At 43.8% G+C, this 13,880-nt stretch overlaps 1 protein-coding gene across 2 annotated transcripts in view; it reads right to left on the bottom strand.

Annotated features, from left to right (window-relative positions):
• Nucleotides 1-1,251: 1,251 nt before the first annotated feature.
• GPATCH8 (G-patch domain containing 8) overlaps nucleotides 1,252-13,880 on the bottom strand; it is a 96,914-nt gene continuing 84,285 nt past the window's right edge. For both annotated transcript variants that reach the window (XM_082861373.1, XM_082861374.1), the window contains exons 7-8: nucleotides 8,152-8,282; nucleotides 1,252-5,178 (exon numbers count right to left, since the gene is read on the bottom strand). In XM_082861373.1, the coding sequence (XP_082717499.1) occupies nucleotides 1,278-5,178; nucleotides 8,152-8,282 (4,032 nt within the window). In that variant the 3' untranslated portion in view covers nucleotides 1,252-1,277. The remainder of the gene's footprint in view (nucleotides 5,179-8,151; nucleotides 8,283-13,880) is intronic.

The raw sequence follows: 13,880 nt of genomic DNA, 5'->3' as shown, positions 1-13,880 counted from the left end.
CCAGGACAATCATACTGAATCTCACTGCTTCCAGACAATAAAGCTCTTGAATCTCTCTCTCCTCCTCTGTGGGTGCACCTGTTTCTCTGTATAAAACAGCAAAGCACGTGAGGGAGACTCTGTCGGAACTGAGTATCCCTCTGGCACCCCCAGCTGACTGCTGCCCATTAGTTCAAAAATTCTAGTGCTGGGGGCACCACTTACTGCAAATTTTGTCTCTGCAAAGAATGTTAAACAACGTTCCTTTTTCTGTTTTAACATTTTTATAGATCATAACTTCAAAAAATACATGAGCTTGATAAAATATACATGCTTAGTCATTTTTGCATCTAGCAGAAAACAAATACTTTATTTTTTTGTTTTCATTTTATAACCTTTAAAGTTTCTTAATTCAACTAGGGCAAACATATTTACACAAAGCCACCAAAACAAGGATCACTTAAAGAGCTGGATGTAAAAAATATTATTGCAGTATACTACAAATATGGAACCTTTTTTATATGAGCTACAAAAAGCAGCATTTACGTTTATAGAGTTCAGTGCAATTTTTTACATTAAAAAATCCTATAAATTAAGAAGGAAACATCAACATGACAGAAGAAAATACACCCTTCAGACACATGAGCTCCTCTCTGGGGAAGCACATGGGTGACTCTATGTTCCGCATAGCTTCTATTCACGATAGGATCTTCTTTTCTGGGATATGCAGATGTCTCTTCTGGGATGAGGGACACGAGGACAACAGTGCCAAATGTGTGGCTGTTTGTGTGGGAAGTGGATCGAATGACAGCCTGAGTGGCACCTGGTTCCAGGTCAGACTCCCTTTCCACTTCACCCGGGATAAATAAGGTCACCAAGGTCAAAGACACTGATAAGGCAGGACCAGATGGAAAACCCGCCAGCCAGAGAGGAGGAAAATGTTTTAAAATTTATAGACAAGTGCAGAGGATAGAAAGTAGAGAGAGGAGGGGAGTATCTAAACTCAACAGTTTGGAGATGTTGCCAAAGAGGGGTGGGTAGCACTTACTGGTGTTCCCAAGCTTAGAAACACAGGAGAGGGAGGGACAAACAGAAAGGGGAAAAGGGAAAAAAATCCCTGATAGTAAACCCAAAGCAAACCTCAAATCTAAAACCACCCCTGCAAGCCAAAACTCAATTCTTTGGCTGTCAGACACTGCCCATTCCAGCTTCTACTTGCTGGTATTAATGGCTCAACACCCCAAGGGAAGATTTATGGGTCACCTTCCCTGGCCCTACCTGGGCTCCTATCCCTCAACTCATGTTCCATGGCTGGGGGGGTGCTGCAGGTCCTGACCTGAGAAGATGGGGTGAAGTAGTGGGTGAAGGTGGAGGGCAGTGGCAGCTGCTGCAGCAGGCCGGGGGGCAAGTAGGGTAGGGTAGAGGGCAGCATGTGGAACAGGGTGGAAGGTAAAGGGCCCAGGATGGATGGCTGAGGCGGGAATAATATGGATGGGATGGCTAGCTAGAAAGGTGGCAGGATGGCCAGGGATGATTGAGTGAGTGAGGTGGGACAAGGAAATGGGGGTCAGGTGGGGCTGGGGAATATGATGTACTTGGGCAAGTGGCTGGGGATGAGGGTGGGGGTGAATGCCAATGGCAGCAGCAGCTGCTGCGGCATGATGTTGTAGGATGGCATGCTGAACAGTTGTGATGGAGGTGGCAGAGGCTGTGGCCGGCTGCTGAATGTGGATGGGCTGCAAGGCTGGAGTGGCTGGGGCCAGGGCAGCCGAGGCGGGAAAGGCCTTTACTTGCTTGGCCAGAAGCTGCTGCTGGATGTGTTGCTGTGCGGCCTGCTGGAGCTTGCTGTACTTCTCCATCTCCTCGGGAGTGAAGGTGATGGGCTGGCTTTCCAGTGGGGCTAGGGAAGCATCCTCAACCCCATCAGCTGACTCAATACTAGGCTCCCCACTGGGAGGTGCATAACTGGGGAAGTGCTCAAGGTCTGACGCTATAGGCAGCAAGCTGGATTCCACAGGGCCTGGTTGACTGCCACTATCCAGGGACTCGAGGGTGTCCCCATCACTGGGGTCAGGGAGGTAGTTATGGGAGATGGATGGGTCCCCAGGATAGCAGTCAGAGTGCACTGGGGTGCCTAACGGAGCCACAGGGTGATCAGCAGTAGCTTCTTCAGACTTTGGCTCTTCTGGGGGTGGGTCTGATAAGGGGCCAGCTGTTTCCTCTGAGAACTGATGTCCAAATGGGGCATCACTATTCCCTGGAGGCCCTTCTTCTGTCTCTGACTGCTCTTGCTCTTCCCCCCTTTCTAAGCCAGACTCTTCACATTTCTTGGTGTTGGGCTTTCGGGTAGCTGGGAGCTTCCCTATCAGTGGAAGGACAGGCTTATTGCCAAGAGAAGGGGGGAGCTTGGGCCCAAAATAACCTTGTGGAGGGTCCTTGAGCTTGAGCCCGGCTTTATTAGGGGTGGCCAGCACCTCCTCACTCACACTGGGTTTCCTCTCCACTTTCCTTGACTGGATCTTCTCCAGTAGCAGTTTGGCAGTGACAGAGTTCTTGTCTTCAGGGCTGCAGTCACCTTCTGACCCTCTTCCTGGGCCAGTGCTGCTGTTCTGGGAGGGTGGGCCTATCCCTTTACCATCATCTCCTCTGCCATCTTCTTTCTTCTTCTCCCCGGAACCTTCTCCCCGGCCTGATCGGAAATAGTGGGGAGACTGGGAGCGGTAGATTTTAGAGCGAATGAAGTCTCGACGACCAGAACGCCTCTCCTCAGGGCTCTCGTGACCCCACGATCCCTTCCTGGAGCCTGATCTCTGCGAAGGGCTCCGGGTGCTGCAGCTGCGGTCCCGGCTATAGCTCCGACTCCGCTGCCAGCTGTGGGCTGTGGTGCTGCGGCTTCTCCGTTTGCTCCGGCTGCGACTACAACTGCTGCTGCGGCTGCGGCCCCTGGATCTTGAGCGCTCCCTAGTATGACTCCGAGATCGGCTTCGGGACTGGCTGCAACTGAGGCTATAGTCGTCATCAGAAGATGAATATTTGTGCCGCTTGGACCGGTGCTTGGAACTGGTATAGTCTGAGTCATCAGAGTCGTGGGAGCGCTTGGAGTGCCTTCGTGATCGGTCACTATAATCACTATAGCTGTCATCAGAGTAACTGTGTTGTCTACTATAGCAGCTCTGGTCTGAAGAAGCATCTGAGCTACTTGAGTAAGAACGCCGGGAGGAACGGCGAGAGGAATGGTGCCGGCCAGACCGTGAGCGGCTACGGGAATGCTCACTGCCCGACTCTTCTTCCTCCTCTTCCTCCTCCTCCTCCTCACTGTACTGGGATGGAGACTTCTGGTGCAGCCGGCGTGATGAAGCATCATCACTATCCTCATCTCCACTACTGGGTCGACTTCGATGGCTAGATCGGCTGCTCCGTTTGCTGCTAGCTCTTTGCTGGCAGGATGAAGTTGGAGGTTCACCTTTGTGTTTCCTCCCACCATGATCTTGGGAGCTGCCACCGCCTCCACCTTCATCCTTCTTGCCACTGCTCCCTTCTTCAGCTGGAATGGATCTCCGCTGGGAATCATCTTGGGCTCGCCGCCGTCTTCTTGGTGGTGCAGGGCTACCACTACCAGGGGGTTCTGGTTTGGGCCCCCGTTCAGAATCTGCTGGGGCTGATGACTTATTCTTCTTTCGTTTTCGCTTCTTGCGCTTCTTAGACTTCTCCCCAGACTCTGCCTTAGAGCTTTTCTCTTCTGGGTCAGGCTTGTGTTTCCGTTTGTGTTTGCTGGATTTTTTGTGTTTCTTCTTCTTTTTGTGTCGGTGGGACTTCCCAGATCGTTCTTTCTTGCTAGGAAGGCTTCTCCCTGTGTCTTCTGTCTCTGACCCATGGCTACCCCCAGGCTCCTGCTTATTCAGGCCGCTACAGGCAGACCCTGGAGCAGGCGCATCTATTCTGCCTCCTGAAGAATGTTCTACATTCTCTCCCTCCTCTTTGCTTTTATTTGGCTCACTAGGATCAAGGTTTTGGAGATGGTCCTTTGAGGAGCCTCCTATATCCTTTGGTTTTTCTGTCCCTTTAGCTCTGGCATCTTTGTTCCTTGAAAGCTTGAAGTCAAAGTACAAAGGATTACAACTGTAAGAAATGGAGGGTTCTGCCTTCGTGAAAATTAATAGTTCTGATGGCCACTGGAGGGCAGTGCTTTCATCTTTGCTTAAAACTGGAAAGAAGGGACCAGTAGGATGTCTGGGTCCCTCTTGGCTTTCTTTCCCTGCTGGAGTGGCCTGAGAGATTTCTTTAGGAGGATTAGACTCACACATTTGGATCTCTGAATCCTTCTGACTCTGACTCTCTAAACTATGCTCACTTACATCCCCTCCTGAGGCCTTCTTTGTCTCAGCTTTGCTTTCAGGCTCTGAGGGCTCAGCCACACTGGTTTCCATCTGCTGTTCAGAGACTTCACCAACTGTCTTTTCTGCTCCTTGGCTTGCTGCCACCTTGATGCAGCCTTTAGGCTTGGGAGAACTACTTTTTTTGCTGTCTAGGGCATTCTTTGGGTGTGTACTATTATCACCTTCCATTTGTTCACTGGCTCTCATAAAGAGTAGGAAAGGAAAATTAGGTTTTACTTTGCAGTGTGCTGGGGGGATGTAGTGGTAATACTCTGGCTCTGTAGCCCCAGCTCCTTCTTCTCGCTTCATTCTTTTTAACTTAGATAATGTTGAGGCAAGGGACCCTCCGTCCTGAGGGTCTTCATCCTCTTTTTTACCATCGAGATTACTGCTACCATCGGAATCTCCCACCTTCTGCAGTCCTTGGTCTGTACCCTTCTCATCAGCTTTTGTTCCATCTTCAGAGGTCCCTTCCTCTGCATGGTCCTTGAAAACTGATGCTATTGATTCGAGTTTGACAGGAGCCTTCTTGGCAAAGGAAAATGACACTCCCAGTTTTTGCAATGGGGTCCCCAGATTATTCTTAATGCCAAAGCTGACACCTTGAGAGACTAGCCCAGGAGACTGTGCCTGTCCAGTGGTATTAGTGATTTGTACTGCAGTGAAAGGGCCTCCTTTATCTGTGGAGAATTCAGATCCCAGGCCACAAGTGGCAGTGGCACTTGTGCCACTGTTTGTCGCTGATTCTTCTTTATCATCATCTCCACCTTCTTCATCTACAGCCACTGTGGTTGGTCTGAACATGGGACCACTTCCAGGTGCACTACACAATGGTTTAGAAAAATGAAAAACAAAAAAAAAACAGGTTTAGGGAACATTTCATACTTCTTTTTTTATTTTTGGCCTCCCCACGCAGCATGTAGGATCTTAGTTCCCTGACCAGGGATCAAATCCGCACCCCCTGCAGAGGAAGCATGGAGTCTTAACCACTGGACCACCAGGGAAGTCCCTCATACTTCTTATATGATACTAATCCCTTATGCTTGACCATTCATCACAAGCAGATCTTAAAAGACACTGAGTGGTGGTCATTCCCCAGCCCTGTGCTAACAAAAGGAACTTCCTCAGTGAGGTTAGGCAAAGTCTCACACTACTAATCTACCAAGCTACATTCGCAAGGATAGCCAGTTACTGCTGTTTCTTCCTTAGCTGTCTAAAATATAAAAACTGAGGTTTACCTCTCAATTCGAATACACTATCATTACCGTCTGGTACAGCCCACCTGTCCTGTATCCACTCTCAATTCTTATTGTATCATCCTACTATCAAACATATGGCCGAACATCTATTCACAAAGGTTGCACAGTTCACCCTTGAATACAGGTTTGCAGGTTTGAACTGCGAGGGCCCACTTATGCACAGATTTTTTTTTCAATACATATCACACAATCTGCGGTTGGTTGAATCCGTGGATGTGGAAATACGGAGGGTTGACTACACAAATACAGAGGGTTGACTACAAAGTTATACACAGATCTTTGACTGTGTGGATGTGTGAGTGTGTGTGGGGGCTGGGGGTCACTGGCACCCCTAACCTCGTTGTTCAAGGATCAACTGTATTTCATACAGCTAAAAAACAAAACAAAAAAACCCTCAATTTCTTCTGTGCTTTCAAATTTCAGTTTTTAAATACGTGCCTAGGGATTCCCTGGTGGCGCAGTGGTTGAGAGTCTGCCTGCCGATGCAGGGGACACGGGTTCGTGCCCCAGTCCAGGAAGATCCCACATGCCGTGGAGCGGCTAGGCCCATGAGCCATGGCCGCTCAGTCTGTGCGTCTGGAGCCTGTGCTCCGCAACAGGAGAGGCCACAACAGTGAGAGCCCCGCGTACCGCAAACAAACAAACAACAACAACAAAAAAAGTGCCTATTCCCTGAGTTGAACAGAGTCAGAAACCTCCACTGTGCTATGCTATGATGGTTTGTAGTTAGGTTAGTATGTCTGTTATAGAAACTAAGAGCCTGTGCCTATCTCCTGGCACCATGCCCAAGCATTAGCTTTGGTTTTGTGATACTTTCTGGGCATTCCATACAATGATCATAATTCTACCAAGGACCTTCTCAGCTTTGAAAACAGGAGCACCAAGGAACCTGAAAGCCAGTGTTTTAAACTCCTGTCACATCTGAAATTTTTACAGTGTGTGGATTATACAGGTATCTCTCATGCCAAACTCAAGAACTGAAGAGAATTATTTGGATGAAGTCTTTTTAATCTAAACCCTAGCTACTAGCTGCCCTAAACTCAGGGACCAAATATATTTGGATAATATGGTATCCCCTTTGCTATCTGAACTCTTGTTATTGCAGGATGGAACCCACAAGATCTGGGTAGCAAGAGATACTCTCACTGTGTCACAAAACCTATCCCACGGGCTTAGCTGCTCCGCGGCATGTGGGATCTTCCTGGACCAGGGCTCGAACCCGTGTCCCCTGCATTGGCAGGTGGATTCTTAACCACTGTGCCACCAGGGAAGTCCGAGGTAGTATATATATTTTTAAGGAGGTACCCTTGCTACAAGTCCAAGAGGAATGTGTTTATTACATGAAAAGCTGCCAAAGAAGGAATCAGAACCAGTTTAATAGGCATTTTAACTCAACATTAGAGCTCATGGGTTAATTCTGTTTTAAAACTTACACTATATGTGTTCTTTCCCTTCTTCCTTCCTCCAAAACAAAAGAAAAGTAAATAAGTAAAAGGATCCAGAGACAAAAATCCAGAGAGTCTATGACCTTGGAAACTCTGGCCCCAACTTGGCTGTAAAGTTTTAAAAGCCACAATCACAGTTTCTCCTTCCACTGTAACCAGTTCCTCCTTTGTTACTGGCCAGCCATTAAAAACAAACATAGGGACGTAGGTCCTTCGGATTGAGGCACATACCTCATGAATTCTCAGATGCTCAAAGACTGGGTCCCCAAAGTCTAGTCGCTTGGAAATTCAGCCCTAGGTGGGATAAATTCCACCTAAGGCTAAACACCAGCCCCAAATTTATCATCAAGAACCATGAAGGAACATTAAAAACAACACTCAAGAAGGCAGGAATCTGCAGAGAAATAAATGGATAGAATTTCCTAGGTTTTAATGTTTAGTACTAACTCTACTCTATAGTACTTAAAAGGCAGTTACAACACTTGAATCTGTGCCCCAGTAGAATACTGTGATGTATATGCTTTTCTACATAAGAATAATACTGGAGGGGAATTCCCTGGTCTAGTGGTTAAGATTTGGCGCTTTCACTGCCATGGCCCAGGGTTCAATCCCTGGTCAGGGAACTGACATCCCACAAGCTGTGCAGGGCAGTCAAAAAAAAAAAAAAAGAAAGAAAGAAAGAAAGAAAAAATAAGCTGGAGAATGGGAATAATAATTGTTGCATAATTTACTGATTTACTGAGCATCTTCTATGTGCTAGGAACTCTTTTATAAGCACTTTGATATAACAACTTAATGACTTCTCACAACAACTATAAGAAATTGTTATCATTTCATCTTACAGATAAGGAAACTGAGGCAAGGAGCTTGGATAACTAAGGTCACAAAGATCATAGGATACGGCCTCAGGAGTGCATATTCTTAATATGTTATACTCCAAGTATAGATACGCTTTTAGTTTGAAAGAAGGATCTATTAAAAACTGAAGGATTATATGTCAATTATACCTCAATTTTTAAAAAAAGGACTATAATTCTTAAATCTTAAGGGTTATAATTATTTGTAGAATCCTCGGAGAGAAAATGTCCTCACCATTCAGCTTGTTTTCTTTGCTCTGCCAACTCGTGGAGCCGCCGTAGGGCTTTCTCTTGCTTCTTCTCATCTTTGCGGGATCTTGAAGAGACATTTCGAGCAAACTCTCTCTGCTTGAGATCTTTCAATCTCTGGGTAACAAAAGAAAGGAACAGGGAGTGGGTGATTTAGAATAACCTGGGGATCCTGAAAGCAAGGCTTTCAGAATATTTACCCATAATCAATGGTTATAGCGCTAGTGTAGAATACATTGTTATACTCTCATGGTAATTGAAAACACAATGGCTGATTACTTTGGGTAAAGCACTTGGAGTATCTGCATTCATAATTAGGACAGCATACCATTTGCTTTATTGGGTAAAATTAAATAATTTCAGAAGCAACAAGCAACATTAGGAGAAAAGAACACTAGGAGAAAAGAAAAGGGACTATTTAATCACCTGCTCTTCCAGGATGCAAAACTAGACAAATAGAACATGAGTTAAATTGTAATAACACAAGCCAAAGAGAACAGAAAGGGGTTAGCTAGTATAGAAAATTACCCAGGTGTAAGATCTTAAAAAGCAATGTACAGCTTACATGGGGAGGTTATCTGAATCATTCAGACTAATAGAAAGCATACTTTTATTTCACCATAAAAAGGTGCTATTCTTTTCACCATGAACCGTTTTCTTGCTAACTAATCAAACAAACCATCTTCCAATGCTTGCATGTTCAGAGCTCACCAGTCTGACCACTTTCATCTGGTCAGTCTGCTGAAATTAGAGAGTAATATGTGTGGCTTTTCATTCCTTCACGGCCCTGAGAGGAACATCCAGGGAATGAGATGGGAGAGTAGAGACAAGTCAAAGTATTACTTAAAATCCTGATAAAAGAATGGGTCTTTTATTCTCAGAGGCTACTATATATAATTTTCCTTAAAACAAAACAAAAACAACAACGTTATGACACACTGATGACAGACTCCAGACATATCTATCTGCAATGAAGACGTAACTAAAATTATTTTCAACATACTAGATAATATAAAAGCAAACGAACCAAAACACATATATTAACCTATGCTTTTACAATAGCATTGGGAAAAGGAATCTGACCCAACATAAAGTGGACATTGCTTTGTTTGAAAGGCATGATGTGCAACAGACAGAGGAATTTTCTTATCTAATATTTATGAAATGTGTTTTGAATCTTTTTGAATTGGGAGGGGAAAAGGGTAGAAAGACACACACAAAAAAAGATACACAGCTAAAGACACTAGTAGAAAAACTCACTCTTGTGATCTGGGCTCCCAAATTAGAAGGATTTGCTTTCAATACATCAGCTGAAAATGTCACATCACAAAGAAAAAAAAAAGTAAAAAATAAAACAAGAATGGAAGAGAAAAAAAAATAAAGCAAGCATTACTACACAAGCTCTCTTAGTGAATGTGCAAACTATTATACTGAACAATCAGGGATAAAGCCATCAACTCTAAAAGGGTTGGGGAGAAGGGAAGCACCTATACAAAACATGTATGTGTACGTACACACAGACTGACACAGTAATAATCCCTTCTAGATAAATGGAACCATCTCCATTCCTTTAGGAAAAATGGTTACAGAACTTTAGGAAAGACCAGTGTGGTCTAAAAGCAGTTAGTCTTATTTTCATTTACCTTTATTTTGGGGGCGTTCAAGTAACCAAGAGATGGCAAAATTGTTTTACTGAGGCTGGCTGCTCAGAATTAAGATTTTTATAAAAATCACTTCAAGATAGAGGAGCAACTATTTTAAATAAATATGAACTCCAATTTCCTCCTTCCAAGGAGAATGGGGCAGAGAGAAAGAGCCTATCAGGACTATTGTATGATTATTTTAGGCCACAAACCTAGTTTTTTCCTGCCCCAAACACTTAACAGGCTCTCTAGCCAAGATTTAAACAGAATGATATGTTTTTCTCTAGCCACCTCATAAGCCTGGAAAATCTCCCCATGCCCAGTCATTCCCTTCCCTCTTATACTTTTAGGAGTTATTCCCCAAACTACAGGACACTGTCTAAAAGTATGAGCATTTTATCAAAGTCTGGAGTCTCCAAGCTAAGTCAATGATTTCCAATCATTCAGCAGCCACCTGGTACAAACTTGAAGTTGAAGGGATAGAACTATTTCCACATCAGCCTGAAGACATCCTATCTCAAATTCCCACAATATAATTAAAGGTAGGGAGGGAAGAAAATGGGATGATGTCAATAAAACAAGTTCAAATCGTGGTCCTATATAGGGTGTAGCAAACACTCCTGTATCACCTTTACAAACTTTATAGTTAAGACTGGGGTCTTAAAAATAGAATTGGGGGGGGCTTCCCTGGTGGCGCAGTGGTTTAGAGTCCGCCTGCTGATGCAGGGGACACGGGTTCGTGCCCCGGTTCGGGAAGATCCCACATACCGCGGAGCGGCTGAGCCCGTGAGCCATGGCCGCTGGGCCTGCGCGTCCGGAGCCTGTGCTCCGCAATGGGAGAGGCCACAGCAGTGAGAGGCCCGTGTACCGCAAAAAAAAAAAAAAAAGAAAAAAATAGAATTGGGGGCTTCCCTGGTGGCGCAGTGGTTGATAGTCCACCTGCCGATGCAGGGGACATGGGTTTGTGCCCCGGTCCGGGAGGATCCCACATGCCGCGGAGCGGCTGGGCCCGTGAGCCATGGCCGCTGAGCCTGCGCGTCCGGAGCCTGTGCTCCGCAACAGGAGAGGCCACAACAGTGAGAGGCCCGCATACCAAAAAAAAAAAAAAAAAAGAATTGGGAACCCTAGAATTCTAACCCAAACCTTAAAGACAGGGCTTGGCAACTCTCCCAAACCCAAAATGTATATTTGGGGTCTCTCTCAGATAAGGGTGTTCTGATGATAAAAATGGATTCCTAACTCCAAGTCTCTCCTTTCTTCTCAGGGTCAAACTAAATTCCCCTCACAAAGGCTCTACTGATCCCTCATAAAAGATAGGATTTTTCTTCTTTGTGAACTGTCTTATTAACACTTTGTTATAGCAGTGATCTAGCAATCATCATATTTAGCCTGACTATACTTATTCCTGTCTTTCAGAAGGGCAGTTTGTGTAAAATTTCAGAGTGAGAAAGACTTGGGTTCAAATCCATTAATTACTGGCCAAGTGGTTTCACCTCTCTGAGCTGCAATTCCCTCATTAGAAAAACAGGGCTATCTAGCAATAGATTTACGAGATTAAGTGTCAAAATAAATACGAGTAGAGTAAAGCATTTAGTATGTCCAAATTGTTCAATACTGCCCCTTCCCCTTTATTTGGGGCAGGGACTACGGCTTATCTTTATAATCAACCCTGCAGCGTAAGGAGCAGCGCCAAGGCTACAGAACTCATCTGGTAAATGGCTGGTGAATAATTTGGCTTAAACACTGGATCCTTGATTTTTGACAAATCCTCGTTACCACCTGTAGGAAAGTTTGATATGAAATATTTTCATGTATCAATATTTACTAGGAACATATTCAAGCTAAATAATGTTTTTCCTAGTTATTACTCTCATACAGTAAGGAAGTCGCTCTCTCTCTTTTTTTTTGGCCATGCTGTATGGCATGCAGGATCTTAGTTCCCCAACCAGGGACTGAACCCAGGCACCGGCAGTGAAAACAAGTCCTAGCCACTGGATCATGAGGGAATTCCCGGAAGTCTCATTCCTTAGAGAACCAAAAAGCCTAAAAATTTAAACCCCTTACTCCTGAACAGAATTGGGCCAATGGCAAAAAGGATACTGACCAGAAACTTCTCAATTTCCCATCTAAAAAGTAATTTTCATAAAGGTACAAGGCCCTCAATACAGAATCAGATTTTCCAGTTGCCTATTTTACTCCAAAAGGCTACCAAGCTTGGCTCATATGCCACTGAATACCCGTATGAAATTCTCTCTGTGTGTGACCTGTACTTTTTACTTTCCACTTAAATTCTGAAGAGGAACTCAACTTCAGATAGCTTTTTCAAGGCAAGAATAGAGGAGCAACATAACTGTCAGAGAAGAGACAGAGTTCAAGTAAGGAGACCAAAAAGTACAGATGTGTCATCAATCCAAAAACTACTTTCAAAGGCTGAGCAAATTCCATACTGTACACACAAATTCAAGTTAGACTCCAAACTAGCACACAGTCTAATCTGAATGGATCTAATTAATCATTTAAGGTGACTCCAAAGCTACTATGTCCTTATATCTGAAAATTATAAAGTATGCTTTCTGAAGAGTTACTAATAAATTTGCTTATTTATTAATACTTATTAATATAAATTTAAGCCACATAACACATCTTTAGCTGAAAAATATTTGATTCAAGGGAAAGGAGACCAAACCCCATTCATAATGAAAGGGTTTGAAGATCTTGTTTTCCTGAAAAACAAATAGCATATTTCCAAAAAAGTATACATTTGTGACAGAGAACGTAATTTCTCACTGATTTTCACTCACATGGTAGCTGGGGTTTCTATTAAATTTCCCAAAAGACCAGTAGAGGGAAGAACTTAACAAATAACCCAGCTCTTGAAATACCCATCCACAGTTGGGCTAAAGACCACTTCAAATGTAAATGACATTCTAGTTCTTAAAACCAGCTAAACAGCACTGTGTTGGCAGAAAAATATCTACTCCAGACCCAAAATCCTGCTCCACTATCCATCTGCAAACAAATTAAACCAGAGAAATGAGAATCTGGTAAATCTTACCAGGTTTTCAGTGTAGGTGATATATTTGTCCACATTATCAATAATGTGGAGTGTCAATAGCAAGAAGTGGCACTGTGTTTGAGCTGGGAATGAATGAGACAGTTTTCCCTATCAACAAAAGATAACAAGGATCTCAGTCTAATAAAATACTTTTTATATCTTTTGATGCTACTCTTCTCTTGAATCACAACAAAATTTTATGTTAGAAGCTTATATTTGATTGAGTATACTTTACTAGGAATAAATCTATTATCTTTCTCAAGTATTTTAAATCTATTATTGCAATTTAAAGAATAAAAACATTGTTTCCATGTGAAGGGAATTTCAGGCACCAGAAAATAGGCAGAGAGTATTTTCTATTGCCACTAAAAATCCTATGTTCTAATATTTACTCAATTCTAAAGAGAAACCTAATTCTGTCTCTTCAGGGTCAGATTATCTGTGATTTCTTTTTCTCACCAGATAGCAATCTCACTCTCCCAGAGATTGTTCTTAGTTTTCCTTTATAACTAACCCTGCAATGCACACACCATTGTCTATGGCACAAAAGAGATGTTCAATAAACATTTATCAAACTTGTTTCAGTTTTAAAATCAGTTATTGGGAAAGGGAACACATACATACTTTTACGTATTATTTGTTGGTTACGAACAGAGATGGAAAATGGTGATCAAAGAAGCAGTGGTTGCTTGCAACTCAATCTGTTTTTCTGCCTAAACATGATCCAGCCCTTTCTGAACTCAACTACTCCCTTTCCATTATGTCAACAACCCCACATACCCCAAATCCACGGCCTCTTCTTCCCACTGTTTCCTGCCTCTCTCCAATGACATAACATTAATGAGGAACTCCTTTCCCCTCCAAAACTGGAGTAGTCATGCTGTAGTTGCTTGGCCAGGTTACCCACTTCAAGTCTCAGTGTTTGATGCCTCTGGATGAGACCAGCCAGAACATCGCCATGTGATGAGGGAGGGAAAAGACCAGCAGAGAACACAGAAAGCCTCAGCGTTAAACTAC

The sequence above is a fragment of the Leucopleurus acutus genome (genome assembly GCF_964270905.1).
Source record: "Leucopleurus acutus genome assembly, chromosome: 19".
Lineage (NCBI taxonomy): Eukaryota > Metazoa > Chordata > Mammalia > Artiodactyla > Delphinidae > Leucopleurus > Leucopleurus acutus.
Note: the sequence above shows the minus strand (reverse complement) of the source record. Positions and strands in the feature narration are given on the sequence as shown.